The 26,622-nt window shown below is 56.9% G+C and overlaps 1 protein-coding gene across 8 annotated transcripts in view; it reads left to right on the forward strand.

Annotated features, from left to right (window-relative positions):
- Positions 1 to 1,771: 1,771 nt before the first annotated feature.
- Positions 1,772 to 26,622, forward strand: part of CACNA2D2 (calcium voltage-gated channel auxiliary subunit alpha2delta 2) — a 141,178-nt gene continuing 116,327 nt past the window's right edge. For 3 of the 8 annotated variants that reach the window (XM_070574935.1, XM_070574933.1, XM_070574936.1), the window contains exon 1: positions 1,911 to 2,231. In XM_070574935.1, the coding sequence (XP_070431036.1) occupies positions 2,017 to 2,231 (215 nt within the window). In that variant the 5' untranslated portion in view covers positions 1,911 to 2,016. Of the gene's footprint in view, positions 2,232 to 26,622 lie in introns of all 8 variants that reach the window. The other 5 variants (XM_070574938.1, XM_070574937.1, XM_070574941.1 and 2 more) reach the window with 4 other exon arrangements.

Genomic DNA, 26,622 nt, shown 5'->3' on the forward strand with positions numbered 1-26,622 from the left:
GCCCACCTAACCCCAGAGGGAACCCAGGAGGCGACACCCTATGTGCTGGTTCCCTGGGGCCATGAGCACAGACATTTGTTCAGCAAACAGATGGGAGAGGATACTGCCTGCCAGCCCTGCCCTGGGCATAGGGGAGACAAAGACGCTAGAGACAGGTGTCAGCAGGAGGGGCTGAGAGGCAACTGGTTAGCTCAGGCTTATTGACTCTTCTGTGCAGCAGCCCCCTCCATTCTGTCCTGCCTGGAGGGACTGCCCTGCTCAGGGGTGGGGGTGGGGACATCTGGTACAATCAGGTATCTGGCCCTGCTTGTCCCCCATAGAGCTGGCCTGGCTTGGCCTCCCAGAGTTCACCAGATTCCTTCTGGTTACCAGGCTCCAGGCCTGTCAGGTATTTGGGGCCCAGGGCACTGCCTTCCTCTGATAATGGTTTTGGGTCTTATAGTTTGGGCCTATTGGCAAACCTCAGTCTGGCCCCTGAAGACTCGCTCAGGTCAGGGGAGGAGGAAGCTCGAGAGCTGTCCCCTTGTCAAGCCTTGGCTTATGAGGGTGGGGCTGGGGTGAGGACAGCCCAGGCAGGACTAAAGAGCAAGTGAAGGTTGTCCTGAGTCCTACTTCCAGCCCGTGAGCTCTGCCCTTCTCACTCCAGGGGCCCCCACTCTTCCCTCCTCAACTGTAAATCCTCCTCCGGCTGACTTGTGAGTAGGTGATGGAAGATTCACTCAGACGTCATAAGGTGAGGGCTCTTGCCCAGGTGGTAACTGTCTTTTACTCCTCACATTAAGCACAGAGTCTGTGGGCAGTTACTGCTAAGGGAGGCCTGCATTCTTCCATCCTATCTGCACCAGGGGCAGAGCAGGGTTCCAGGGCAACTTCAGGAGAATCTCAGGGATGCTCTCCCCCAACCATGAATGTTTTGGTTTACCAAGCAATTCACTGCCCTTCTCACCTCAACCTGGAAATGGCAGTGGACATCCATATAAGTATCCACACAGGAGGAAACTGAGGCTCTGAGAGGCCCACAAGCTACAGAGTCAGAGCTGACATCAGCCCAGCCTTCTCCTGGCAGCAGAGGAGACTCAGGGGCCTCCAAGACAGAAAAGATTGGATTGTGCAGGAGTGAGTTTCCTGGCACTGGAGGAGTCTAAATAGATGCTGTGCAAGCCTTGGGAGCTGGGGCTTGGGGCTGGTCTGCACACAGTGCCTGCTTAGCCTAGGGAAGCGAAATGAATGGTTGCAGAGGGCTGCATCCTGCCCTTCTCGGCCCCTCACGACTGTACAACTGGATCCAGGTTCCTGCTCAGGGAGCTGGGAGACCCAAGCCCTTTCTTTCTGTCAGGGGCTGGGAATCCAAGTCCCCCCAGAGATAACTCTTGAAGGTAGCTGGAGCCACTGGAGCTGTGAGTTCAGCACCGTTGCCCTCTACTGCGGTCTTGGCTGAAGCCTGCCATTCCACCATTAAACCTGTGACTCCAGTCTTAAGCCTGTTGAAGGTCGAGCCCCCAGAAGGGTCACATATGTGCCTGCCCTGGGCCTCGGGGCGGGACACTCTTCCCGCGGGCGCTGCAGAGAGGAGCATCGGGGTCTTAGGGTATGGGCAAGGGCGCACATTGGCAGCTCGGACCGCGACTGGGGCGCAGGACGAGCGCGCCCGGGCAGGCTCCGGGCTGCGCGGGGAGCTGGGGCGCGCAGGCACGAGCGGGCGCGTGGCCGTGGCGGGGGCGCGCGGGGGCGGGCCGGACAAGGAGGGAGGGAGGAGGGCGGCGCCGGCAGGTTAGCGGCTGCCGCTATTTGAGCGCCGGTCCCGGGCCAGGCGCTCAGAGCGCTTCGAGCCAGCGCGGCGGAGAGATCGTAACGCGCAACCCGCAGAGGCGCTGCGGTCGGTGCAGCCCCGGAGGCCCCGCGCGAAAAAGGCGGCGGCGGAAGAGAGGCCGGATTGCCGCCCGCCGCCCGCGCCCCCCCAACCCCGCCGCCGCCGCCGCCCCCCCCTCCCCGCGGCGCCGCATCTTGAATGGAAACATGGCGGTGCCGGCTCAGACCTGCGGCGCCTCTCGGCCCGGCCCGGCGCGGACCGCTCTCCCTTGGCCCGGCCGCAGCCCCCGGCCCGGCCCCGGCGCCCGGCGCCCGGCGGCCCGGCCCCCGCGCCCACTGTTGCTGCTATTGCCGCCGCTGCTGCTTCTACCGCTGCTCGCCGCCCCCGGCGCCTCTGCCTACAGCTTCCCCCAGCAGCACACGTAAGTGGCCTCGGCCGGCTGCGGGACCCCGGCGGAGCCCTGCGCCCCCTCTTCGCCCCCAGCCTGCGCCGGTCCCTTCCCGCGCCCCGCACCAGTGAGGGGGCGCTGGGTCCCTCTGCCCGCTGCTCCCGGGGGCGACGGCCCCAAGCCCAGAAGGCGAGCAGACGCGGTCCCGGCGCTTCTGGCTGCGTCGCGAAACTTCCCCGCCGTGCCCCTTCTCTCCCCAACCCCTCAAACAGGGCAGAGCAAGATCTTCAATCCTCTGGGTGGGATGGGGTGGGGTGGGGGGTCCAAGCTTGCCAGCTGATTCCCTTGCCGCTCTCCCGGTGAGAGGGGGACCTGGGGTTCGGTGAGGGGGGCGGCCAGCGACCCCTTCCCAACGGAGTTGGAGCCGCGCCTCTGCCCCACGTTTCCTCTCTGGTGGGAACCTGGCGCTTTCCAGCCAGAGGTGGGGGGCACCTCCAACCTGTCTTCATTGGCCTTTTCCTTTGAGGGGGAGTGCTGGATGCAGAGGATGCTAGCACCTTCTTGTTGTGGCCAGTGCCACAGAGGGGATCATTGTCCCCTGTTCTTGCCCGCCCCCTCCATCTGGGAGGAGTCTGAGCCTTCTCTCCCTCTCCAGGAGCCCACAGACTCGGGCATCCTCCTCAGGGTGAGCTCGGCCAGATGTGTCTTGGGCTGAAAGTGCATGTGGCCTTTAGGATAGCAGCTATTTCTCTGGGCACCATGCCCCAGCTTTATGTCAGTGCCCAGAAACCCCTCCCCACTGTGGCTTTGGGGCATGGGGACCACCTTGCTCTCTGTTTCCTGTCTCTGGGTCTGAGGAACCACCTGTCCCTGGACTCCTTCATCAGTGACCAAGCCGGGGATCTGGGAAATGAGTAGCTGGGCTGCTAGTGGCCAAGGGGAAGGGTCTGGTCTCAGGGAATGGGAGGGGCTGGCTCTGCGTCCTTAGACCAGTCCTGCTCAAGGGTAGGAGCCCCTGGTTCTGCCAGCTCCAGCTTGTAGGTTCTCCCTGATGAGGGAAAAACAAACTCTGAACGGCAGTGCTCTGAGTCTCTCTCCGTCTCGTCATCTCTCTCCTCTCACAGCCTGGCTGTGCTCAGGCGGGTGATCAGTTGGCAAATTACAGGTGCCGCACGGACGTGTCCTCTGTCAGCCGTCTGGATTTTTCGTGTGTGTATGTGAGGGGTGCGCAGGGAGAAGAGAGTCATATGGAAGTTCAGGGCTTGTGGGTGTGTTTTTTTTTTATTTGCTTTGGTGAAAATGGACTTAAGTCACAATGTTTAAAAAGAGCAAAAGCATTATTTTTTTGTTGTTCTTTTTTCCTCAAAGCCAAGCCACAGTTATTCTTGCCCTAGCCGTTTCATAGCTCCTTGAGTGCAGCTGTAAGGAACCGTTTCTTTTCACCACTTCCCACCGCACTACCTCTCCTTGCAGCCTGCAGGGGGTCAGATGGCTGTTGGGTCTACATGGGTCTCCTTTGAAAGGCCATTGTGAGACCCTGACCAGAGTGGACACCTGTCCCTCTGTCCCCAGCCAGAAGATAGTGAGGCGGGTGTGATGACAGCGGCACATTTCCAGCTGGACGCGCTTCTCTTGTCGATATAGTTGGAGCTAATTTGAGGGTTTGGGACATGTCTTGCAAACCGTAATTAGAGAATGAGAGTGGGGGCGGGGTGGGGGCTGCGCAGCTCTCAGGGTCTAGGGGGAGGTGACTAACGGTGCGACGACACGCAGGGTTTGCCATGACAGCCAGCGCCCTTCAGCTGCCCTGGTCCCGCAGATGCGGATGCCCGTTGATCCTTGGAGGGAGGAAGAGGAGGGAATCGACGGAGGGTCCCCTTGCAGGACCATGGCTAGTTGGAGTTTGGCTTTTGTTGAGCTGACATGAAAGGCTGAGGCTGCTGCCGCGGGGCTGCTCCGGGGCGAGCAGCCTCTCTGAACTCTCCTGGGTCAGCGTGGCCAGGCTAGCATGAGGCTTTGATACAGGTGGCTTTTTGAAGTGGGAAGTGGCACCCTCAGCCTCATGACACTGGCGTGACGACCCCTCGGTGGAGAGAGCCCTTGACGAGAAAGTCATTTCCTCGTTAGTGTCTAGCAGTGTGACAGGGCCCGGCTTTGCAAGCTGCTGGGTTTTAAGCAAGTGTGGGGTTGGGGTCCAGTGGCTGTTGTTTCTGTCATTGCTCTGGCAGCGTGGCTGTCTGTCCACCAGGTGAAGTGGACCAAGGCTGCCGCTGGATGGAGGAGGGCAGAGGAGTTACGGTTGGAGGGAGGACAGGGCTGTGGTTTGGGGGTGGGGGGCTCTCTCACCCCACCTGGACCTGGATCAGGGTTTCAAACAAGGAGGAGACCACGTGTGTGCAAACGCATGTCTGTGCATACGTGTACTCATGTGTCTGGGGGTGAGTGGTGGAGATGGAGTCAGAGCATACACACTCCCTTTCACCTGCTTCCTCCTGTTCCTATTTCTGCTCACCTCAGGTTCCTGCTGCTGCTGGCTGAGGGGCAGCCCTCACTGCTTTGCCTGCTTTGTGTCTTTTCCTCTCTCAATCCTGTCATCTCCTTCCTCTCCTGCCCCCTTTCTCGGGTCTCTCATCTGTTCTCCCCCCATCACCTCCCCCACGCTTCCTCGCCCATCCCTCTCATCTCTCTGTGCCTACCCTGCCTGCCTCTTTTGTCATCTCTTGGACCTCTGTCCCCTGTTCTCTGGCATCCCTGGGTTTCTCTGTCCTCTGCTCTGGGGGTTCCTGGCTGAGTGCTGGGGGAGTGCCTGGCTGACTGGACCTTCTTAGCCCGACTCTGCCCCAGTGATGATGCTGGCCAGCACCTCCCTTCCTCTGGGGGTGGGTGGGTAGGTGGAAAGCAGAGAGGGGCCTGAGGGGTCTGGAACCCCCAGCAGATTAATGACAGCCAGAGTACGTGCTCCTTTTCCTGAGTGCCCACGACAGGGCATGCATCAGTCTAGCTACGGTTAATGGTGGGTGACGTGTGTCTGTCTGGGCCTCCGAGCCTGCGTCTTCTCCTCTCTGTGACTCTCCCTATTAGAGGGAGGCAACATCACACATCTGGGTCCCCCATCTCCCCAACAACCTGCCACAGCTTTTGCAGGAGGGAGGAGGGGGTGAGACTTCTCAGCCTGCTGCTGCTGCTGGTGGCATATAGAGCTGCCAGGTGCCCCCATCCCTCCTAATGTTGAGGATTCGGGAGTGGGACCCTTGGCTGCTCTCCCCCTCAGGATCCACCTTTATTGGGCCAGCTCTGTCAGGCTAGCCCTTGAGAAGAGTGGGAGCCTGTTTTAAGATGTGTCCCCTCACAGTCTGCTGGTGGGTCTTACTCTGGATTCTCAGTCACACTTGTGTCCCCAAAGGAGAAACTGACTCATGAGTGGAGCAAGCACTTCTGTACTCAGCGCCTCCTTCTCCCCTCTGCCGGTGTGCAGGTGGGCACAGCCAATTCTTGGCACCTCAGATGTGTATGGGTGGACCCTGCCATCTCCTGGGAGGAGGCAGTTTGGGGACATGCTGAGTGTCAGGTATAGGCCCTGCCAGCTCAAGCTTTGGTCTCCAGAGCTGATCCTCTCCATTGGGATGACCTTGCCTCAGTTTCCCTAACTAAGATAATAGAATCTGCTTAAGAGCCTGGTGGTGAAAATTAATAGGAGAGGGTGTAGCCTCTGGTGGGCAGGGAGGGTTCGATGGGTGAATGCCATGGCAGCTGTTATTAACATTAGCATCAGACCCTGATGGTGCAGCCTGATGGGCCCCCACTACCATGGGCTGAGCACCTCCCTATCTCTCTGCTTTGTTTATGCTGTCCCCTCATGAATGCATACATTTCTCCGGGGTTTAGATCCTCTGTAAAGGTCTCATACCCTCACCGCCTGGAGGCCTCTGGGTTGTGCCACTGGTTTAGGCTGTACTCAACCACGTGGGATATCAGCTTCTTAAGGACAGACACTGGGCCACCTCCCTCCCTCACTTCCCGAGGCCCCACTTGACCATGGAGGGGAACATCACGAGGCTAATGATGGCCTCCCCTCACGGAGCTCAGGCCAGGCCTCTTACCCACATTACCGCCTTGACCTCAGAACCCATGGCCATGCCCATACCACAGATGGGGACACTGAGACTCAGAAAGATGAAGGGACCTGCCCAAAGCCCCACAACTACTGGAGGCAGGGCTGGGAGAGGACTGATCTGTCAGGTACTTAGCTGCCCTGCCAGGGGGCTGGCACATCTGGGCAGTGGGCCCAGGAAGTTGGGGGTGGGAACTCAAAACCTGGGTCTTTGGAAGAAAATGAAGAGGCCTAAGACATGTGAGGCACACCTGGGCCTCCTGGCTGTCACCTTTCCTGCTCTGTCCCTCTGTTTTCTTCTGGGTCTCAGGTAACCCTGAGAGGGCCTTTGTTGGCCCAAGGCTGTCCTGCCAGCCCCACTGCTCATGGCCCCCATGCCCACCTCCACCCCCTCCCACATATACGCAGGCCATCATAGAGCTCCTCTGCCCCCAGCCCCTGTTTTTCCTTTCTCTGAGGCTTTGAATCTTGGGTCAGGCTTGCCTGGAATGGAGGAATGGGTGGGAGGGACTGCATCTTGAGATGCCGAGATGCCGTCTCCCCCTCCAGATTCCAGTATGATTCCGGAGAGAAAGGTCATGGAGGTGGGGGTGAGTGTTGTTAATGGAAACCTGAGGCTGGATCCTATAGTCCCTCGGCAGCTGTGTCAGGCCAGAGAGGACTTCAGAGAACTCGGACCTTATGGATGCTTGGGTTTTCATGCTGTCTGGACAGGTGGGGCCTGGGGTGGGGGGTGGCAAATCAGGGCTCACATTCCTAGGGAGCTATTCAGGGAGCAGCTAGAGGTTTGGAAGTCAACGCAGGTAGGCATGTGGCATGGGCCTATCTGGCAGTGTGGTGTTGTCTGTGGGTGGGGGATGGTCTCTTTCTTTCTCCTCCCCCTTCTTGTACCCCACCCCCTGCTGCTGTCCTCACAGGCTTCCAGATTTGAGATCTGCCTAGGGCACTGGGGACCTGTGTCTTTGAGTGAGTGGGCTCAGGGCCTCAGGCCTGGGGAGGGAGCCCCAGGCCTAGGGTACTCTAAAGGCAAGGGTGGGGGGCTTCCCCATGCTGGCTGCATCCCTCCAGCCAACTGGGGAGCTTCTCTTCGTGTCAGGTTGGTTTTTTCCCCTTTCTTCTGGTGCTTACTGTCTAAACAAGAAGCTACAGAATCAATATTCGTATTCCCAGAGGGAGGTGTATATGTGGTTTTTGCTTTTTTTCCTTTCCCTTCCTCTCTTGTCCTGCGTAACCTGAAGAGCCTCCTGAGCTGCCTGTGGCTGAGGGCGGGGGGAGTTGGCAGTACAGGTGACCACACAAATTGAGATGCCCCTGGGGGGCTTGCAAGGTCCCCACAGGGATCTCTTGGAGCCACCCTAAAGGAGTCAAGATGCTGTCATTCAGGCCTGCAGAGTCTGACACTGACCTTATGTGGGCAGGACCCGAGGGCAACACTCAGCCAGGCCCTGCCCTGCCACCATGGGGCTTAGGCTGTTGGTTTGGTGTCCCTGGACCTGGTCCTGTTCATGGACCACCTAGTGCCCCTCCCACCTTACCTGGGCCCCATCCCTCTGGCGCTGGGCTGGGCGGCTGGGCCCCTGGCCGCTGGGCTCCTGTCTAGCTGGGATTAAGTGGGGGAGAATCTTCATCATGCCTCTGTCAAAGGCAGTCCCAGCCCAATTCTCTTAGCTGGGTAGCTTGCATGGTTGTGACCTTGGACAAGGCCCCTCTTCCCCCTGGGCCTCAGTTTCCTCTCTTCCAGGGCCCTTCTGACTCTGACATTGTGGTGTCCTAAGAAGACAGGTCCTGGGTCTTCCTGCTCCTCTCCACACTCTGCTCTAGCCGTAGGGTGACTCCTGACCCCCAGCCCAGCTGGGCCTCATCCCCTACAGTGTGCAGAGTCTGCAGCCCCTGCTCTGGCCTCTGGCCACACCTTGGGCTTCCCAAAGCTGCTTCTCAGACTGACCCACTTTGAGCTCTGATCAACCTAATTGTTTAGCAGACAGGGAGGGGCGTAGGAAGTCTTTCCTGCTGATCCTTAACCATCTCTCCCCACCCTGGACACAATTCTCATTAAATGAAGGAGAAAGGAGTGGGTGAGAAGGTGAAGTGGCCCTCTCTACCCCTCTTCCCTGCCCCTCTTAGACCCTGGGCCCCTTTCTCCCACCTTGATGTCTTCCTTCCTGCTCGCCAGTCTTTCTGAATGAGTCCCCCGTCTTGATGCACACTGAGGCTCTGCTACACCTCTCACCAGCTGTGTGACCTTGGGAACTTCCTCAGCCTCTCTGGGTCTTGAGGCCTCATCTGTAAAACAGGGTTCCCTTGATTGTACTACCTCATAGGGTTGGGGTGTAAAAGATCAGGAGGGATGGGCCTGGCCCACAGGAATGCATGATAAGGGTCTGTGGATCGTAACTGGACCCATGATGGTTCTCAGCCCAGTGGGACCTGCACTCCAAGTGCCAAGCACCTGTCCCGTCATACATAGCACCCACTGCCCAGCCAGGCTGTACAGGCATATGTGACTCAATGGTGGTTTCTGGGTCTTTCCTCCTATGCTTGGCCTTTGCCTTGGCCTGTGTGCACATGTAAGCTTGTGTGTGGAAGTGTCTACATGTGTGCTCTTATGTGTGTTTGTGCACATGTGTTGGGTATGTTCATGTGAGTGCACTATCGTATGAATGTCCATCTGTATATGAAGACGCTTGTGTGGGTGTGTATGAATCTGTGTTCCCGTGTGTGTGCATGCTTGCATGTTGTTTGCATTCACATGTGTGTACGTGTATGCTCATATGTATACATGAGTGTAGGTTGTGCAAGTGTGTACATATGAATGTGAATGTAGGTGTGTGTGCTTGTGCGTGTGTGCACATATGTATGTGCAGACACGTCTATGGTTTATCTCTCTGCGCCCAGAATGCACTCCGGATGCCCACCTTCTGCACCCGCCTTTGAGGTTAATGCCAGGGCTCCACTGGGAAAATGCTGGCGGTGGGAAATAAAGCCGCCTGGTTGTTAGGACCCGTGTTTTACAAACTTTTATGTCGGCAACAGCCTGAGTTAAGGCTGAGCTGGAAAGTTTGATCATCTACCAATTGGCTCGATGACAGCCTGCAAAGGAAACACACAGAGGCTGCGTCCTTGTAATTCAAATTTTTGCAAATTGGATGGTATGTAGATGCACTGGAGGACTTGCGACTCAGAGAAGCTTGGTAAGTCCTTTGTAAAGCGAAGCATCTTCGCAAACAGCCCTTCCTGTGTGGAGAGTCCTAGGGTAGGTGTGGAGGTTGAGGCTCAGGCAAAGTGGAAACTCTTGCTGTGTGACCTTGGGCTGGCGTTTTCCCTTCTTGGAGTGAGTGCTTTTCATTTGCACACTGCAGGGAGGGAGACTGGCATCCCCTGAAGTGTCTGCTGTAGGTTTGGGGTTCTCGCTCCCAGCAAGACATTCATGCAGTCAGCTGTAGGCACGATTTGGGGTAAAAAAATCTTGGGTCGATGGTCCCCACATGTTCCTCTGTTTGCGGCACCTCCAGCAAAGCCTTTTCTTTTCAAGGATGAATTTTTGTTTCCTGGGTCTTTATAAACAAAGCTATCTAGGTGCACAGTGCTGGCTGCCGGCCCCTTGGGGCTGTGTGGGCCCTGATCTGGTGGGTTCTGATGTCTGAGAGAACTGTAAATTTTGCTTTCCTGGCATTCTCTGGGCCTATGTGTTGTCAGTGCTGGGATGGCCCACATCCTCGGCGTTTCAGGAGGGGGCTTCTGCAAAGGGCAGAAATGTCTTCCTGTTGGGAACCTATAAGGCCGCTGAGGGTTCCTTTGGGGCAGAAAGCCTGGGCAAGACCATCTCCTTGGGCAGTGTGGGCTTTGCATGGTTCCCAGACTTGCGAAGGACGCATCCTAGCCACAGAAGCCCCTGCGGGCCCAGATACCTCCATTGTACAGACAGGGAAACTGATGCCTGAGGTGACGGAAAGGAGCCTCGGGCCCCACATTTCTACTGGCCGCACGCACTCTGTGGGCAAGGCCCAGTCCCCAGGGCTCAGTGCAGGCTGCTTGAAGAGTGCTCCCCATTCGGCCATCCTTGCACTAGGACTTACAACAGGTTCTCATAAATAAACACATTCCTGACACGGGAAGCAAGACTGGTTTGAGGCCTCCTGTGGCAAACCCCGCAGAGCAAGATGCCTGTGAGGTGTGAGGCCAGCTCCTGGTGTTTCTCTGGGGCAGACGTCGATGCCCTGTGCCATTTTGGAGTCAGCGAGGCTTTCAGGGTGCCCTGAGAAAGGACAGCTCTGTCACCGGGTGGGCATGAAAGTGAATGGGCTGGCGTGTTCCTGAGATGGGTAGAATTTCCAGGCTGACGTGGCATTTTAGCCTTGATCACTTCCCTCGGCAGCCCGTGCTCTCCTCCTGCCGGTGCTGCCTGAAATGCTGCGTTTGAAGCCTTAAAGGTCAGGCCTGGTGCTGCCACCAGTTCCAACAAACAAACAGCAAAACAACCCACCTCAGCCCTGCCCCCCACTTCATTTCTTAGAAAAGAGAGATGAGTTGGTGCAACAGGCCTCTGCGCTGAGGGCTCTCACAGACGGATGTTTCTCCTTTCTCCCTGTGAGCTGAGGCTGGGGTGGGTGTGGTGAGAAGGTGGGAGTCTTCCTTTCCTTTCCTGGACCCCCAGGCGTGCTACACTGTCTCCCATTGAGGGTTAGCTATGACCTTGCACCCTAGAAGCCTGTTGTGAGCAGAGCCCCACTTCTCAGCCTAGCATTCAAGGCCCTGTCTGGGCTGGCTTTGGTCTCTGGCCACTAGCTCTGTGAGTATCCAGGCTCCATCCAGCCAGGGCAAGCCACTTGCAGGTCCTAGTAGGAGCTCTGGCCTCCCCACCTTCTGGCGTTTGCTCACAGTGTCTCTCTACCAGGCTGCCCTGCTGGGCCTGAGTACTGGGACAAAGAGCCTTCCCAACAGATGCCCTCCTCTGACTCCCTACCCCCTTTGGGCCTCTCCTTCAACCCTGTGTCCCCTCCCCCAGCTCTGTGCCCAGTTTGCAGGAGCCTTCTAGGAGTGGGCATTGACCTGACTACTGCCCCCTCCAAAGCTGAGTCCAAGGAGTATACTTGGCTACGAGGAAAAGACGTTGCTTCTGGTACATCTTGGCAACCCTGACATCATGATTTTTTTCTTCATGGTTAGGCCCTTTATTCTCTGACAGGGAGCCTAGAGGTGAGTGAGTGTAGGCTGTCATTGAGGACCAAGTCCTCACCTGCACTCTGCCTGGCTGGCCTCACTTTTGGTGTGGCTAAATGTCCTTGGCTGACTTCCCTCATTGCAACAAGATGGCTGCCACAGCTCCAGGCATCACATGTACCAGACATTAGGAGTAAAAGAGATGTTTCCTCTGGGTTCCTCTTAAGAGGCTAGGAAACCTCTCCGAGAAGCCCCTAGCCAACTTCCCCTCATACCTCATTGGCTAGCACTGGGTCACATGGCCACTCTAAACCAATCACTGGTAATTGGAAAGGTGCATTGTGATTGGCTCAGGCTAATCAGTATTTACCCTTGAGCTGAGGATAGGGTCACCTTGAGGCTAGAGGTGGAAGAGATTCTTGCAGACTTGGGTTTTGTTAGCAAGGAGGCAGGGAGTGATGGAGAATGGAGAGGCAGTATCTGCTGCAGGCTCAAACAAGAGGCTTGAACGTAGTGGTGGGGGCTGAGGAAGAAAGTGGGAGGGAAGGCATGGGAGGGTGTCCATACTGGAGGAAACATTTGTAAAGGAAGTGTAGTTATTTTAACCACATCATCAGTCACTATGAGCTGGGCCCTGGGTTGCATATTTCACATATGCTGTCCGATGAGATCAGTCCATTTTCATTCCCGTTTCACAGACAAGAAAAATTGAGGCTCAGCACAGCTTAGTGATGCTGAAATCACAGAGATGGTGAGTGTTTGAGGCAGAATTCCCACCCTGGTGCTTGGGTCAGAGCACTCAGCTGTTGCCTCACACAGCCCTTCTGCAGCTCCCCTCCTCCAGCCAGGTCCCTGACCACAGGACCCTTGGGGTGCCCCCATACTCCCACACTCTTGCATCATACCTGTCCCTCTGCAAGGGCTGCCTCTCTCATCAGGCTGAGGTCCTTGGAGCATGGTTTCATGGGGGCCACTGGCTTTGTCACTGGGCCTGTCCACCGCCCCCTCCCCCCCAGGGTTCCTTGGAGGGCATGGGTGGATTAAGAGGATGCTGGCAGAGAGGCATGTCCTGCTGCTGCAGAGCAGTGCAGCTGACTTGGCCTTCATGACCCACAGCTGGGGAAGTGACCCATGGACATGGCCAAGGGGAGGGCCTGAACTTGGCTGGGTGCTGCCTGTGAGGCTTCACTCTCATCTTGGGCAAGGGTGGCTGCAGAGTGGGTGTACTTGCGTCCACTCACTACAGAGAGGACTGGGTGTCATTGGTTGGCTCCCCTGTAAGCTGGTACTATAGAGACCACAGCCAAGGGGGCTGCTTCTGGTGGGCACAGGGGTAGGCACAGGAAGGGATCTCTGCCATTAGGACTGAGGACCCACCGGGGCAGCACCCGTCTCCTTCCGAGGGGGTTTAACAAGCACGTACTCTGCACTGACCATAGAGTAAGCAGGGGAGGCATTGGCGGGTTGCAAAGGCCCTGCCAACCCCGAGCAGGACCTGCCTGTGGTCCAGCTGACCTCTGCCTGTCCCTTAGTTCTTGGCTGGGAGTCACTGTTCCCTGAAGCCTCCCCTCACTTCCCCATGTGGGTCAGGGCCTTCCTAGGCTCCCTGAAGTCTCCCCTATTCTTTTTTTTCTTTTTCTTCTTCTCCCCAAAGCCTCCCAGTACATTGTTGTAGATACTAGTTGTAGGTCCTTCTAGTTCTGCTAAGTGGGACGCCACCTCAGCATGGCCTGATGAGCAGTGCTAGGTCCGCATCCAGAATCCGAACCTGTGAAACCCTGGGCCGCCCAAGCAGAGCATGCGAGCTTAACCACTCGGCCACGGGGCCGGCCGCAGCTCCCCCATTCTTGTCCTGCAATAAACCTTGCTGCCTCCCCTTCAGGGGTGTGTGCCTGGAAGGGTCAGGGGCAGTGGCCACTTGTCCTTGGCTGGAGCTCCAGGCTAGTGCACACCAAGTGCTTAAAAAAGTGTTTGCTGAGCAGAGAGTCTGCGCAGGTGTCTGCAGGCCAAGCTGGTTGCGCCTGTGGAAGCTAGAGCAGCTTTTCCATGGTCTTGTACAGGGCCCCATAGGGGCCTGGCTTCGCTGGTGCTGCAGGGCAAAGGCCACCCCACGTACCCTCCTGTAGCTCTCTTTTAAGGAGTGTAGCTCTCTGCCTTAAGGGCTGCCCCGGGGAGAGAGGTGAAGGTGGGGTCTAGGGCCCCTTAGGCTGTGTTATTTAATTGGGTGGGGGCAGGCCTGGGCATCAGCATTTTTCCAGAGCCACCCAGGTGAACTAAGGTAGAGAACCATGGCTGTTGGGAATAGGAAGTTAAACACAGGACTGTCCCCTGCCCTCGCTCTGCCGGCAAGCAGGACTGAGGCTCCTAGGGAAAGGGGGTGGGGGCCAGAGTACTGGTTCTGGGGAGTCTCCTGGCTGTGGTCCCTGTGGGAGCCAGCTGTTCCCAGATGCCTGTGCATGTGGCCAGTGGCCAGAGTCTACAGCCTGTCCCAAGGAGATCACCAGGCCTCCTTAGCTGCTTACCTGACCCCTTCCTGACTGCCCCTCCTCTTTGACATTTGCTCATGCCCTGTCCACCCTGCTGACTGCTCCACAGCCTGCCCATGTTTCAGGACCAGCCTCCTGACTACCCCTTCCCTGACCGGGTCCACCCCACACCTTAGCTGTGTGCCAGGCCTGCTCTCAGGGAGCTCACGGTATGTGGAGGAGATGTCAGTGAAGAAGAAATGAAAGCAAGGCAGAAGAAATAATAACCATGCATGGTCAGTGCTCCAAGTGTCATCTGATGGGTGATAAGACGCTGCCCTGGTCAGGGTGGGGAAGGTGGGGCAGGGTTCATACTCAGAGTTCTGACAGGCCCTCTCAGGGACCCGGCCATTCCCATGGCCCTGGGCCTGCCCCAGTTAGGGCTATGAAGGCCCTGGGGAGAGCACTGGACCCACCTTCCTCTGAGGGTAAGCCACTGATGGCGGGGACAAGGACAAGGGGCGAGGGTGGGGTTGGGGAGAGGCTCACCGATATCAGTCCAGCCCTAGTTCCGAAAGCTCCAGGCAGGCCCTATCCGCTTCCTGCTGACATGCTCCCCGAGGCCACTGCAGCTCTGGGCAGTGCCTCTAGCAACTGGGTTGCCTTGGGCTGCCCACAGCTCATGACACACCCCGCCTGCCTGGTGCCCCACAGCCCCAAGTTCCCTGGCACCGAGCAGCTGGGGAGGGTGGCGGGGAACAATCCCAGAGGCCATTAAGCTGGGTGATTTACATGGCTCCTGAGCCAGCGCCGGGGGAAATATATTTCACAGGTGATTTCCAGACTGGTGGCGTATGGAGGAGGCCATTACTCTAAAAGGGAGAGGGTGGGGACTTAACGGGCCGTCTAGAGGGACCTGGAACTGTGGGCTTTGTTGGCCTTGCTGTGTCTGCCTGCTGTCTGCTAGAAACCCTGGTCCAGGGGACAGAGGTGGGGGAGGGAGGAGCTGGGCGTCATAAAGAGAGCCCCAGAGGTGACCTTGTTTGAGTCATTTTGTACCTGTTTCCTAATCTTTAAAATGGGATTATATTTCCTATATTTTGTGATTGTGAAGATGGAGCACCAATCATTTTTGAACCCCTGCTGTGTGCCGGGCCCTGTGCTCAGGAGATGATGTTTTAGTGACACTATCTGTGTCAAAAAATACCAGGAGGGGCCGGCCCAGTGGCCCAGCACTTAAGTTCGCATGTTCTGCTTCGGCAGCCTGGGGTTTGCCACTTTGGATCCCGGGTGCCTACCTACGCACCGCTTGGCAAGCCATGCTGTGGCAGGTGTCCTACATATAAAGTTGAGGAAGATGGGCACGGATGTTAGCTCAGGGCCAGTCTTCCTCAGCAAAAAAGAGGAGGATTGGCAGTAGATGTTAGCTCAGGGCTAATCTTCCTAATAAAGAAATAAATAAATAACCAGGAAAATGGTGAGTGCTTTGCACTTGCAGGTACCTCTGGCTCAAGCAGCAGCAGGAGGGTCTTCCTGCTGAAACCTGCATCTAGCTGGGGGGAATAATAGTACTATCCTCAACCTTTGTTTTTGAGCTGAGGCTCAGTGTTCTCTGCTGCCGCCAGCCTTGGGGGTCAAGATCACAAGTTACAAACCACGGGGCAATGTCAGGATGCCCAGGCCAGGAGGCTCTGCACCAGGGCTCGGTTGGAATGGGCACCAATTAATGACTGTGGAGTGAATGAATGAGTGAATGAATGGAATCAGTTCCCAAGAGACTGAGCACCTCCCTGCCTGTCTGATTCCCCTTTCCCTCAGGTGGAGGGCCTACCTTCCCTGGATGCTCCCATACTCTTGCAGCCCGGGGCCTCCTCTCCCCAGGTGGAGAGCTCCTGGAGCTAGGAGCCATGTGTTAAATTCATCTCCCAGCAAGACGAGCAGTTGGCAACCTTGTGTTATATAAAGTTTACAAAGTTGATGGCCAGCCATTCACAGCCTTGCTTTCCCCATCTGAGGAACAGGGAGAGGCAGCCTGTCCCATCGCCTTTCTCACAGACAGGGCTTGGGGACATGTGAGCTGGTCTGGTAAAGATAGGTCACATGCCATGGCAGGGGTGGCCTGCAGGTCATTGCAAGGCAGACAGAAGGGCCTGGAGAGGGCTGTCCTTGGGTGTCAGGCAGGGCTGTGGGGCAGCCCATGGGTTTGACCACAAAGGCTGTGCCCAGAGAAATCCTGGTACAGCCTGAGGCGCCCACCTAGTTCATCCTTTTCCAGTCGATGCCTCCCCCAGTGTGGACACATTCATTCCATCCATGGACACTCCCACAACCTGCTGCTCCTTCATTCTCTCAACACTCATGAGCATCTGCAGTGTGCCAGGTACTTGCAGGGGATAGGCAGACAGCAGTCCAGAGAGGCGACACTGACAGAGGACATGCTGTGTTGGAAGGTGATAAGTGCCATGAAGAAGAGACAGGATAAATTAGGGAAAGCAATTAGCTGGGGCTGGGGGAGATCAGAGTGGGCCTCACTAAAAAGGAGACATTTGCACAAAACCTGGAAGGAGGGGAGGGTGGGAACCATGTGGGTATCTGGGAGAAGAGTGTTCCAAGCAGAGGAACAGCCAGTGCAAAGGCCCTGAGATGGGATGTGGTTAGAACAGGAGAAGGAGAGAGTGGGAGAAGAGGAGATTAGAGGGCAGTGGGGGCCAGGTCAGGCAGGGCCATTAAGTTAGTGTGAGCCTGTGGCCATCACTTTGAGTGAGGTGGGAGCCGTGGGAGGGGTGTGAGCAGAGTAGGATAAGGGTGGTGGCCATTGTAGTGGTGAGACATGCTGCTGGTCTGGGTGTGAGAAAGGGAAAGATATTCTAGGTGACCCCAGGCTTTTGGCTTGAGCAGCTAGAAGGACTGAGTTGTCACCAGCTGAGCTGGAGGAGGCTGGGGAAGAGGGGGTCCAGGACACGATCAGGTGTGAGACACTTTGAGTTTGAGGTGCGGACTGGACATCTGAGTGGAGAACTGTCAGAGCTGGATGTGTGCCTCTGGAGAGGCGCTGGCTGAGCTGTGCCTGCCCAGGCTGGGGGCCGAGGACTGAGCAGAGCACCCTGCTCTTCCAACCTTAGTTTACCATCCACTGCCTGTGCCCACTCTCATCTCCCCACTGTCGGGAGCCTACCACCCTCCACCAGCCAGTACATGGAGGTCCTTGCTTACTGTGTCCCTGAGGTTGGAACTCCACAGGCCTCAGTGTGGGAGCAGCATGCTTTGGTGCCCATGGTCTGTCTGTGGGTGCTCATAGGGCATCGCCATGTGCAGAGCTCACTGCTGGGCCTTGCAAATGCTGTACCCTTTGTCTGGACTCCCTCCAGCTCTGCAGTGCCGCCTTCACCTGGCCAGACACCTAGGCTGGGTCAGGTCCCTTGCCATGCATCCTACCCCTGGGCTTGCTGGCCTCCTCTTCCCTCCACTCCTGGAGTCTGGATCAGATCAGATGTCTACTCTGGTTGAATTCCAAGCTCCCGAGGGCAAGCCTGCATCTGCGCTGCTCACTGCTGTATCCCTGCCCAGTGCCAGCCTGGAGCCTGGCTCAGTAACTGTCTGAATGAATGAATGAGTGAAGGAATGAGGGGTGAGTGGGCTCGTAGGGGATTTGCAGAAGGCTGGAAACATCTGTAGAGTGTTTTGTCTGCGATAAGCGCTGCTGGGTTTGGCAGACCTGCCTCTCCTCAGGCTAGCCCTGAGGGCAACACAGGCTCCCCAGGTGGTGGCTCTTCTTGGCCTGGCCACCACCTTGGGGCTCCTCAGAAGGAGGTGGGGCCACTGGGGTGGCACCTGAAGCCCCTCCTCGCTGCATAGCCCGCAGAGGGGATTTGCATTGCTAAAGGATTCGCCACAGAGCACCCAGAGTCAGCAGCCCACGGTGCATGTCGAGGCGGGCTGAGCACTCACATTCGATTTACATGCAGCTTTGGCTTGCTCTGAGGAGGCGGGCACTAGCTAGGAGCAAATCCCCGAGGAAGTGGGCATCTCCCCCTACCTGGGCCAGGCTCCCTAGCGGGAGGGATTCGAGGGAGCTCTGCATTGCTGAGACAACATTCTCACGGCAGGGCAGCTCTGGTCAGGTAGAAGGAAGGACTTCCTGATTATAACTGGCTTTGCCTTGTCTCGGGAGGCACTGGGGGCCCTGATGTAGGGGTGGACCCCTCCTCAAACCAGGAAAAGGTCATAAATGAGGGATGGCCCTTATCTGCACCTTATTTTCTAAATCTTGGCCATCAGAGTCCACCTTGGGATTAAGGAGGCTTTATGGCCCGGGAGACAGGGCCTGGGCTCCGGAGCCATAGTTTGCTGAGTTCAAATTCTGGTTCAGCACTCACTGGCTCTGTGGCCTTGGGTGCATTGCTTCACCTCCTAGGCCTCAGAGTCTTCATCCATGAAGTGGGCCTGAGTTGGTCCACACCTAACCAAGGGTGCTGTGTGACTTTGGTGGGATTCGCACAGAGTACCCAGCACACAGTAGGTGCTCTGAGTCATCGGCCCCTTTCGTTGGTGCTCTGCTGCCCGCTGAAGTTGGAGGCCCTTTCCCAGCCCTGTCCTCCAGCCCTCTCCCACTGCAGAGGGAGGTGGGCAGGGCAGGCACCAGTCTGATGAGGGGAGACTGTTCTGGTAAATCAATCCTCAGGTGTTTCCAGAAGACTTTTCTTTGCCGAGCTGCAAGCCAAATTCTGCAGGGAGCTTGGTGATGAGACCCTGCTGCAGCCCCAACCTAAGGCAAGGGTCAGTAAAGTGGGGTGAAGACCATGATTTTGAGAGGGAGCATGGGGGAAATCCAGGAAGACTTCCTGGCAGAGGTGACTTGGTCAGGTAGAGGAGGAACAAGTCCAGAGAACAAAGCTGGCCTTGATGTGTTGAGTTCTTTTCTGGTCTTTGCTCCACCTCTCCTCTGTACCTGGGTGTCCTCTGGGGGCCTGCCAGATCCCATGGGGGGGGGGGGGTCTCTGCCCTGAGGAGGAATAGAGGACCCTGAGGGGGGTCTCTATCCTCCTCAAAGCAGGAGGCCATAGTCAAGGACACACGCAGAGGACAGCTATTTGTGGCTCAGCAAGGATTTGACTCATGCTAGGGGGTGGGGAGGATGAGTGGGAGGGGAGATGGGGACGTGTGAATCACAGTATCTGACCGGAATGGTTGGTGACACGTGGACAGGGTCTATCTTGCCACCTCCAGTCAGGCTTCAGCTACTGATGTGGGGCTGGAACAGGTGGCTGGAGCTTCTGGTTTCCTCCTGACACACCTGGTGACCTCTAGGGTGCCTCAGCCCTGCCGTGCACTTCCTGAGACCAGGCTTGGACGTGGCTTCCCCATCGCAGCACCTGGCTAGGTGCACAGGGGCTAGGTCAATATATCTACCTCCTGAGAGCCAGCCTTGCTGAACCTCAGTTTACCTGTTTGTTATTTAATGGGCCTGGGCAGGAGTTACATTTGCATTGTGCCTGACTACCTGGGGAACATGCTGGGGGGAGAAGGAGGTGCTGCAGACCCCAAAATGCCCACGATCTATGTCAGTGACTGGGGCAGGTGGCTCCGGACCTGGGGATCAGATGGTGGATCCTGGGCATAGTGGCTGCAGATACCCTGTGTCCCTGGCCTGGACCTTTTGCTTTGCTCTGGGGAGGCCTCAGCTGGTTCATGAGCTCCTCTTGCTCATTGCAAAGTCTCAGTTCTGGATTGCTGGGAAGTTTACAAATAGTGACACATGGGTGTTGGCACCTTGGAGATCCATGAGCCTCAGTTACCAAGGGAGTGGAATAGGTGATTCTGCTGCCACTGCAGTTTGAAAACCAGCAACTCCATCAGTTCACAGACGGGAAACTGAGGCACAGAGAGGGAAGTGGGTGAGCCTGCACGAAGCCCATGTCCTCTGGCCCTGGGAACCAGAATCCCAGTGTGCAGGAGAAGGCATCATGGGGCAGGGGTGGGTGGAAGTGCTGCACTGTCTGAGATGGAGACAGGGTGACAGAGAGGGTGGAGGACAGCCCAGGTGTGGGTCACTCCTTCCCCGCACTTTCTTCTTGCTTCCTGGAAGAAGTGGCTGCTCCAGCACTCGGCTTTTCTGGGAGAGCCATGAATTATGCACGGAAGCCACAGGCCTGGGCAGGCCCATCATAAATGAGCTTTAATAATTCATACGGAGAAGAGCCAGGGAAAGGGAGGGCCTCCTGGGTTGGCCCTGGGGCAGCCACTGCACTTCCAGCCCGTCCGCAGACTTCCACTGCACACCCCACCTGCCTGTTCCTGTGGCTGGCCACAAGCAGGCTAGGGCAGGATGGTGGGGACATCAGCCTCCACTCTGGGGAGGTGCATTCACTCAGCAAAGGGCCTGCTCTTGCAGGCTGGAGAGAGGAGCCCCCCAGGGCAGAGGCAAACAGTAAACAGAAAAGAAGAGTTCTAACGGATACCAGCTAAAACAACAACCCCCAGGGGGCACCTGGAGATTAGTTGCTGCTGTGGGGGTGCAACTTAAAATGGGGGGGGCAAGGTGGACTTCACTGAAGGAGGTGAGGGAGGGGCCCCGTGGACTCTGGAGGAGAGGCTGATCCAGGCAGAAGGAACGGCATGTGCAAAGGCTTATGCAGGGAGTGCAGGGGTGTGTTCAAGCCACAGTGAGGAGGCCAGTGTGGCCTGAGGAGCGAGGTCAAGGAGGCCATTGGGAGTACAGCCACTGGGCAGATTTTGCCTTTCCTCTGGTGCCATGGAGCTGCAGCGTGACTTTGACAGAGGAGGGACACGATTCCAACAGGATGCTTTGGCTGCATGTGGAGGTGAATAGGCCATGGGAGGTGGGTGCAAGGGCAGAAGTTAACGACCGTGAGCTGGCGACTGCACTTGTCCTGGAGAGAGCTGGTGGTGGCCCAGGCCAGGCTGGGGGCCAGGGAAGTGGTAGGCAGTGGGCAGATTCGGGCACATTGTACAGGTGGAGCCAACAGGACTTGCTGAGAGCTTGGATGTGGGTGTGAGAGAAAGCGGGTTCCAGGTCACCCTGAGGCTTTTGCCTGAAGAGAGGGAGCTGCCGTCAGCTGAGGTAGGGGAGACAAGGCGTCAGGTAGAGAAGGGGAGTGAGGATCCAGAGGGAGGTCAAGCTCTGGGTTTTGGATACATTCAGTTTAAGAGGCCTGTTGGACATCCAAGTGGCCATGCCACCCCGGCAGCTGGGCATTCAAGACTGGCATTCTGAGGAGAGGTGTGTGTCATCCTGATTGGTGTTCATTAGCTGTGTGACCTTGGGCACATCACTCAATTGCACTGTGCCTCAGTTTTCCCTTTGAGGACTGGGGATGATGATCTGACTGCTGTGAGGATGAATTAAGGCAGTACAGTGAGAGCCTTGGCCTGTCACTGCTATGATGCAGGCCCCAGGCAAGAAGGCCCCAATCAGACCCCTTGGGAAATAGACCACCAAATGGTCTGTAGAGGCTTCAGGCCACCCTTCCTTGTGCAGAGAGGGAAACTGAGACCTGGAGAGACCAAACCACAGAGTTGGGTGTGGGCCACAGAGCAGGGCTGGGTATGTGGCAGGCACTGGAGGAGAGACAGCCCTGGGGCGCCTCCCCGCCCAGGGCGTCACCCTGGCCCAGCCCTCCAACCTGGGTCTGGGGTCTCTGTCCTGACCTCTCCCACAGACCGGCGTTTTCCATCCTGCTCCACACCTCATTCTGTCTCCCTTGCCCCTTGGTGTCTTCTCTAGCCACTCTCCTAGTCCCACACAGGCTGCTGGGGCAGAATTCACTCCCACGGAAGAGCAGTCTCCCAGAGGGGCTTCTCCCTGCTGCTGGAGAACCCCAGGCCAGGCTCGGTGAGGAGGGTCGTGCTGAGGGGCTGCGCAGGAACCCTGTGGCTGTGGGTGTGACATACCGACATACAGTCACCTTGTACTGCTTCGGTTCACTTTCTAGACAAGTTTCCTGAGGCCTACAAAGCTAACCATGGCAGAAACAGAAGTCAGGCTTAGGTGAGCCTTCCAAGCTGTCCTCCTAACCACCACTGGGAGACCTCCTTCCCCTTCTCAGCCCACGTGTCCCTGGCTTGCCTCATCTACATCGTCCTCCCCGACTGCTGGTGCCTCTGTGCGCCTTCGATCCTGCCCTGATGGTGGTGAGTGAGGCAGAGTGCTGTGGCCTTTTCCTGTGTGAGCCTGGACACTCTCCATCCCTCTCTCGGCCAAATGGGCTGCCTGGCTCTCCCAGACCTGCGTGATGCTGCTCTCTGGCTCCAGGCCTTCTCCTCCCCTCAGCTCCTCCCCTCCCCGCATCAGGCTATTAGGAGTAAATACTGGGCTGGACCTGGCGCCCTAATTAAAGCTGGATGACTATTCACTGTTAGTCTGATGGGGGAGGCACAGGTTTGCTGCCTCCCAGCCGAAAGCCAACTAGAAGGAAAAGCTTTTTCCCCGGCAAAGAAAGGGAAGAGACAGTCCCATCATTAATAACCTCATTAAGGAGCAGTATTTGGGCAGGGTCCCAAGACACACGCAGTCGAGGCTGATGGATTTGGACTAATTCGAGCTTCAGCAGCACCAGCCCCTCCCCAGCTCTGAGGATCCCCTGTGAAAAGTGGGCTGCCTTCATCCCTGTGTGCATGGGATGAGCGGGCAGGGGTGGGGACGGTGCTCCTGGGGGCACCATGTTGCTCACACTAGGAGTCCTTTTAGCTGAATCACAAATCCACTGAAGGTGAGCCAATCCCTCTGAGTCCTGCACCTCAGTATACGGCTTGTGAAGTGCTGGATCACCATGGATCACCATGAATCAGCTGAGCCAGCATGCTCCCCTTGCACCCTGGCCTCAGTTTTCCCTTTGTGGTTTATGCAGTGCGAGGCCAGTGCCGACTGGTCTCCACGCCTCCAGGCACTCTATCTCCACAGCATGAAGTGGCTTGGCCAAGTTGGCCTCATGGGAGTAAGTGACCTTGGCTAGACTTGCCCTCTGCCAGGCCTGTTGTTCTTAGAAGGCTGTGATCAAATTGGGGTCGGGGGCCCTACCCTGGACTTTGAGCCCTGGAGGATGCTGAGGCCCAAGAGTTCGTCTCTCCTGAGTGGACAACCAGGAAGGATGCTTTGATTACGGGAGGTCCTGCCCTTCCTAAGGGGTCTCCCCTGTGTCGGGGTCTCTGAAGCACTGCATGGCGGGGCTGCAGCCCACCTGGAGGCCCCAGTCTAAGGAGGAGGCACAGACATCTCCTGCTTAGTGAGCTGCAGGTCTGAGGAAGGAGATTAGACTGTGGGGAGAGCAGCCCTGCTGTCTGGATGGGTCTGTGTGCACACGAGTGTGTGGGGCAGTCATGATTGCTAGGACCCCTTCCGTGGAGCAGTGGTTTCCACCTGCCTCCTCTTTGGGTCCTGGGGGGTGGACAAGTGGTGAGCTTTATCTCTATTTTCCAGATTGGAAAACTGAGGCCTAAGAGGGTACATCTGGTACAAGGTCTCAGAAGAACCAGAGCTGTGTCTAGGCACTCAGTCTAGGTAGAGAGGGACATCCACCTGAGTGGTCAGGGTGGACCCCCCCCCCTCCCGGGGGAGATGCCATGATCCTGGGTGCAGCCTTCAGCTTCCTGCCATTTGCAATAGGGCTGTGGCCTAGGGGAGGGCCGGGCTATGTCCCAAACCCTGCTTCAGCAGAGGCCACAGCTGCTCTCTGAGCTTCCAGTGGCTGTTGGGGGAGGCACACCCTCTCCAGACTGGGATGGGGGAGTGGCCCTCTGGCCCACCCACCAGTTATGCTCCCTTGGGACAGGGTCAGCCTAACCTGGAGACCCTCTAGCAGGGCTCTCTCGGGCTCTCTTCATGGCTGTGTCTCTCCATCTGTCTCTCCCATATCTGCCCCCTCCTGCCCTATCTTTTTTTCTTTCCTTTTCGGTAGACTGCGAAGGTACCAAGGTGGGAGGTGGCAGGCCAGCTAAAATATAATCAGAATAATTAAATAGCACTTTATTTTAAATTGTTGCCTCCCCCAGAGCTGGGAGAATAATTGGCCAGCCTGTCACGAGAGAAGCAGGAGACCCATGGGCTCCCACTATTGCCAAGTTTGGTTCACAGTGCCCTTGGCAGCAAGTGGCCTCCGCTGTGCCCGCTCTCCTACTCCCCTCACCTGCCCTAGCATAGTCCTGTCCTGCCATCCACCCCTCCTGCTTCACCTGCTGTTCCACCCTCAGCATCCACCCCCCCCCCCCACAATGGCTGCCTTGCTGAGCTGTGGGGAGGGCTGTAGACTGTGTGTAGGCCCCCAGTGGGATGAATGGGGTTTATCCAGGCAGTCTGCCTGGTAGAGGCAGCCTGCAGCAGGGCTTTGATGGCAAAAAATGCCTCCTTGGGAGTGGCGAGAAGGCCTGCAGAGGCAGAGTTTGGGGGTCCCGAGGCCCTCCCCACTCCTAGGCCGTGGCCTCCCCTGGGCCTGCCCCTTCTGCTCTTGAACAAAGCCCTCTCCTCCCCTTCCTGCCCCTCTGCAGAGTCCGGCTGCCCACACCCACTCGTGCCCTCTGAGAGTGAACCTGCAGTGTCACCTGTCTCTGGTTTTTTGATTTGTTTAATTATAGATGAGTTTTCTGCATAATTTATTCCAAAAGCCTGGATTATACTGTACAATTAAATCACATTCTGATCAACAACTTCACGTATAAAATTAACAACTGGCAGCAGTTTAATCTATGCTGCTGCATCTGCACACAGGCTTTCTCCCTCCCCCACCCTTTCCCCTCCTCCTCTCTCCTATGCTGTCCTCCTGGTCCTGCCCCTCCCCTCCAGGGGAGCCTGTGCTGCTGACCTCAGAGCTGGAGGCCTCCACTTGAGTGCTCTGTAGTTTGACATGGGGCCGCCCGAGCCTTCTAGCTGGGGTCTCAATGGTTCTGTCTGCTAAAGGGGGTCCTCAGCCCCGGCTTCTCACCCCACACATGAATGGCTTTGCTCTCTTGCCTGATGGTGACAACCCTTCTTCCCTCACGTATACTGCTTGATTCTGAAACGTGCCCTGAAGACTAAGGCTGGCATCCCACAGCACCAGGTGGTCTTCTTCCTGCGGGGCTGCCCTCAGCCCGCTGGTCCTGGGACGCGTGCATCTTTGCCCTGTGCCCAGTTCTGGCCTTTCTCAGCCTGGGGAGCAGGGGGTTGAAGAGAGCCATTAGGGGAATCCTTTCCCACAGCACCCTCCCTCCGTATTCCCTCCCCCCAAGTAGTGGCATTCATAGGAGATTTCCTGAGCAGTGAGGGGCTTGATTGGATGTGCTTCTGGCTCTCAGGGGACTGCTCAATAGTAATACAGCCCATCAAGGTTGCTACGCAGATTTGGCCATGAAAAATCTTTAGCCAGTGATCATTACCCCTGTTTACAGATGGGAAAGCTGAGGTTCTGAGGGGAACCTCTGAGGTCAGAACTCTCCGAGGTCACACAGCTGGCAGAGGTAGCCTCTCCCTGAGGCTTCCCAGAGGCTGTGTTGCCCTGGAAGGGTGGGATGCTGGAGCTGATGGAGCCAGGAGGGCAGGTCTGGCTTCTCTCTGTGGTATGTGGCCCCACACCTATCCTTGCCAGGGGCCTCAGTTTTCTTGTTTGTGAAGTTGGGGCACAGTGCCTGTACCCCCTACATTCGGGCACATTGGAGGACATGGTAGTGCGAGGCTCTGTCCCCAACTTCTCGTGCCCCTGCCAGTCATCGTCCCGGCTGCAGCCCCCGGCTGCACGTGCCTCCTCCCAGACACTCTCTCCTCACTGTCTTGCTAATTTGGCACTTAGAGACACTTGGAGATAAGCAGTGTCTTCTCAATGAAGAGCATGGAAAATCACAGGGATGTGGGGAGCCAGCAGGTGGATCTACTCCATTGGGAAGGTGACCTATGGATCACACTATCTGACCAGGGAGGCACTGGCAGAGCTGGGCATATGGGCTCAGGCTGGTGGGAACCCAGGCAGGACTTGGTCGGTTTTCCTTTGACCCTTCAGGGCTGGGGATCCTGATGTGTAGCTGTGTCCTTTCTCCCCATGCCCTTCTGCTGGAGTGATGATGACCGTGCCTGGCCAGGGTTATTCTTGGTTTAGTGGGTGGTTTCTCTGGCCTCAGGGCGGGAATGCTGCAGGTGCATAGTTGACTCCTGGCCTCCTCGGTCCCACGTGTCAACCCTGGGACTCAGCACTGGGACACCAGGCAAACCATGGAACCCACAACTTATGTGTCTGTGATGATGAAATGAATGATCTATCATGTTCTTTTAAACTCTCGGTCACACATATTGCCTTCCTAATTGGGTTTGCTTTAGGTGAATAATCAGAATAACTTGTTTTCCAAGCGCTGTGCTGATGGGCGGTGCAGCTGGGGTCTACCCTCAGGCCCAGCGTGCCAGACCAAGGGCTAGAGCCATCCCTGGACCCCAGGAGGGTGTGTGTGTCCTGATGTGTCATGGGTCAGCCAGTCCCTGTGGCCCATAGCAGAATCTAGAGCTGCTTGGCCTGGGGTGGGAGTGGGAGAGTGTGTGCACAGGCACACGTGCACATGTGCTTGTGTGTGTGAGAGAGAGAGCACGAGAAGTGGGGAAGGAGAGTGAGTGTGTGTCTTGGGAACAGTTGGACTCTATCCTGAGATTTGGCTCTTCTAAAACTTTTTTTTGTGTTGAAATAGCTTTTTTGGATGAAATGATGGTAATTATAAT

The sequence above is a fragment of the Equus przewalskii genome, chromosome 15 (genome assembly GCF_037783145.1).
Source record: "Equus przewalskii isolate Varuska chromosome 15, EquPr2, whole genome shotgun sequence".
NCBI classification, from domain to species: domain Eukaryota; kingdom Metazoa; phylum Chordata; class Mammalia; order Perissodactyla; family Equidae; genus Equus; species Equus przewalskii.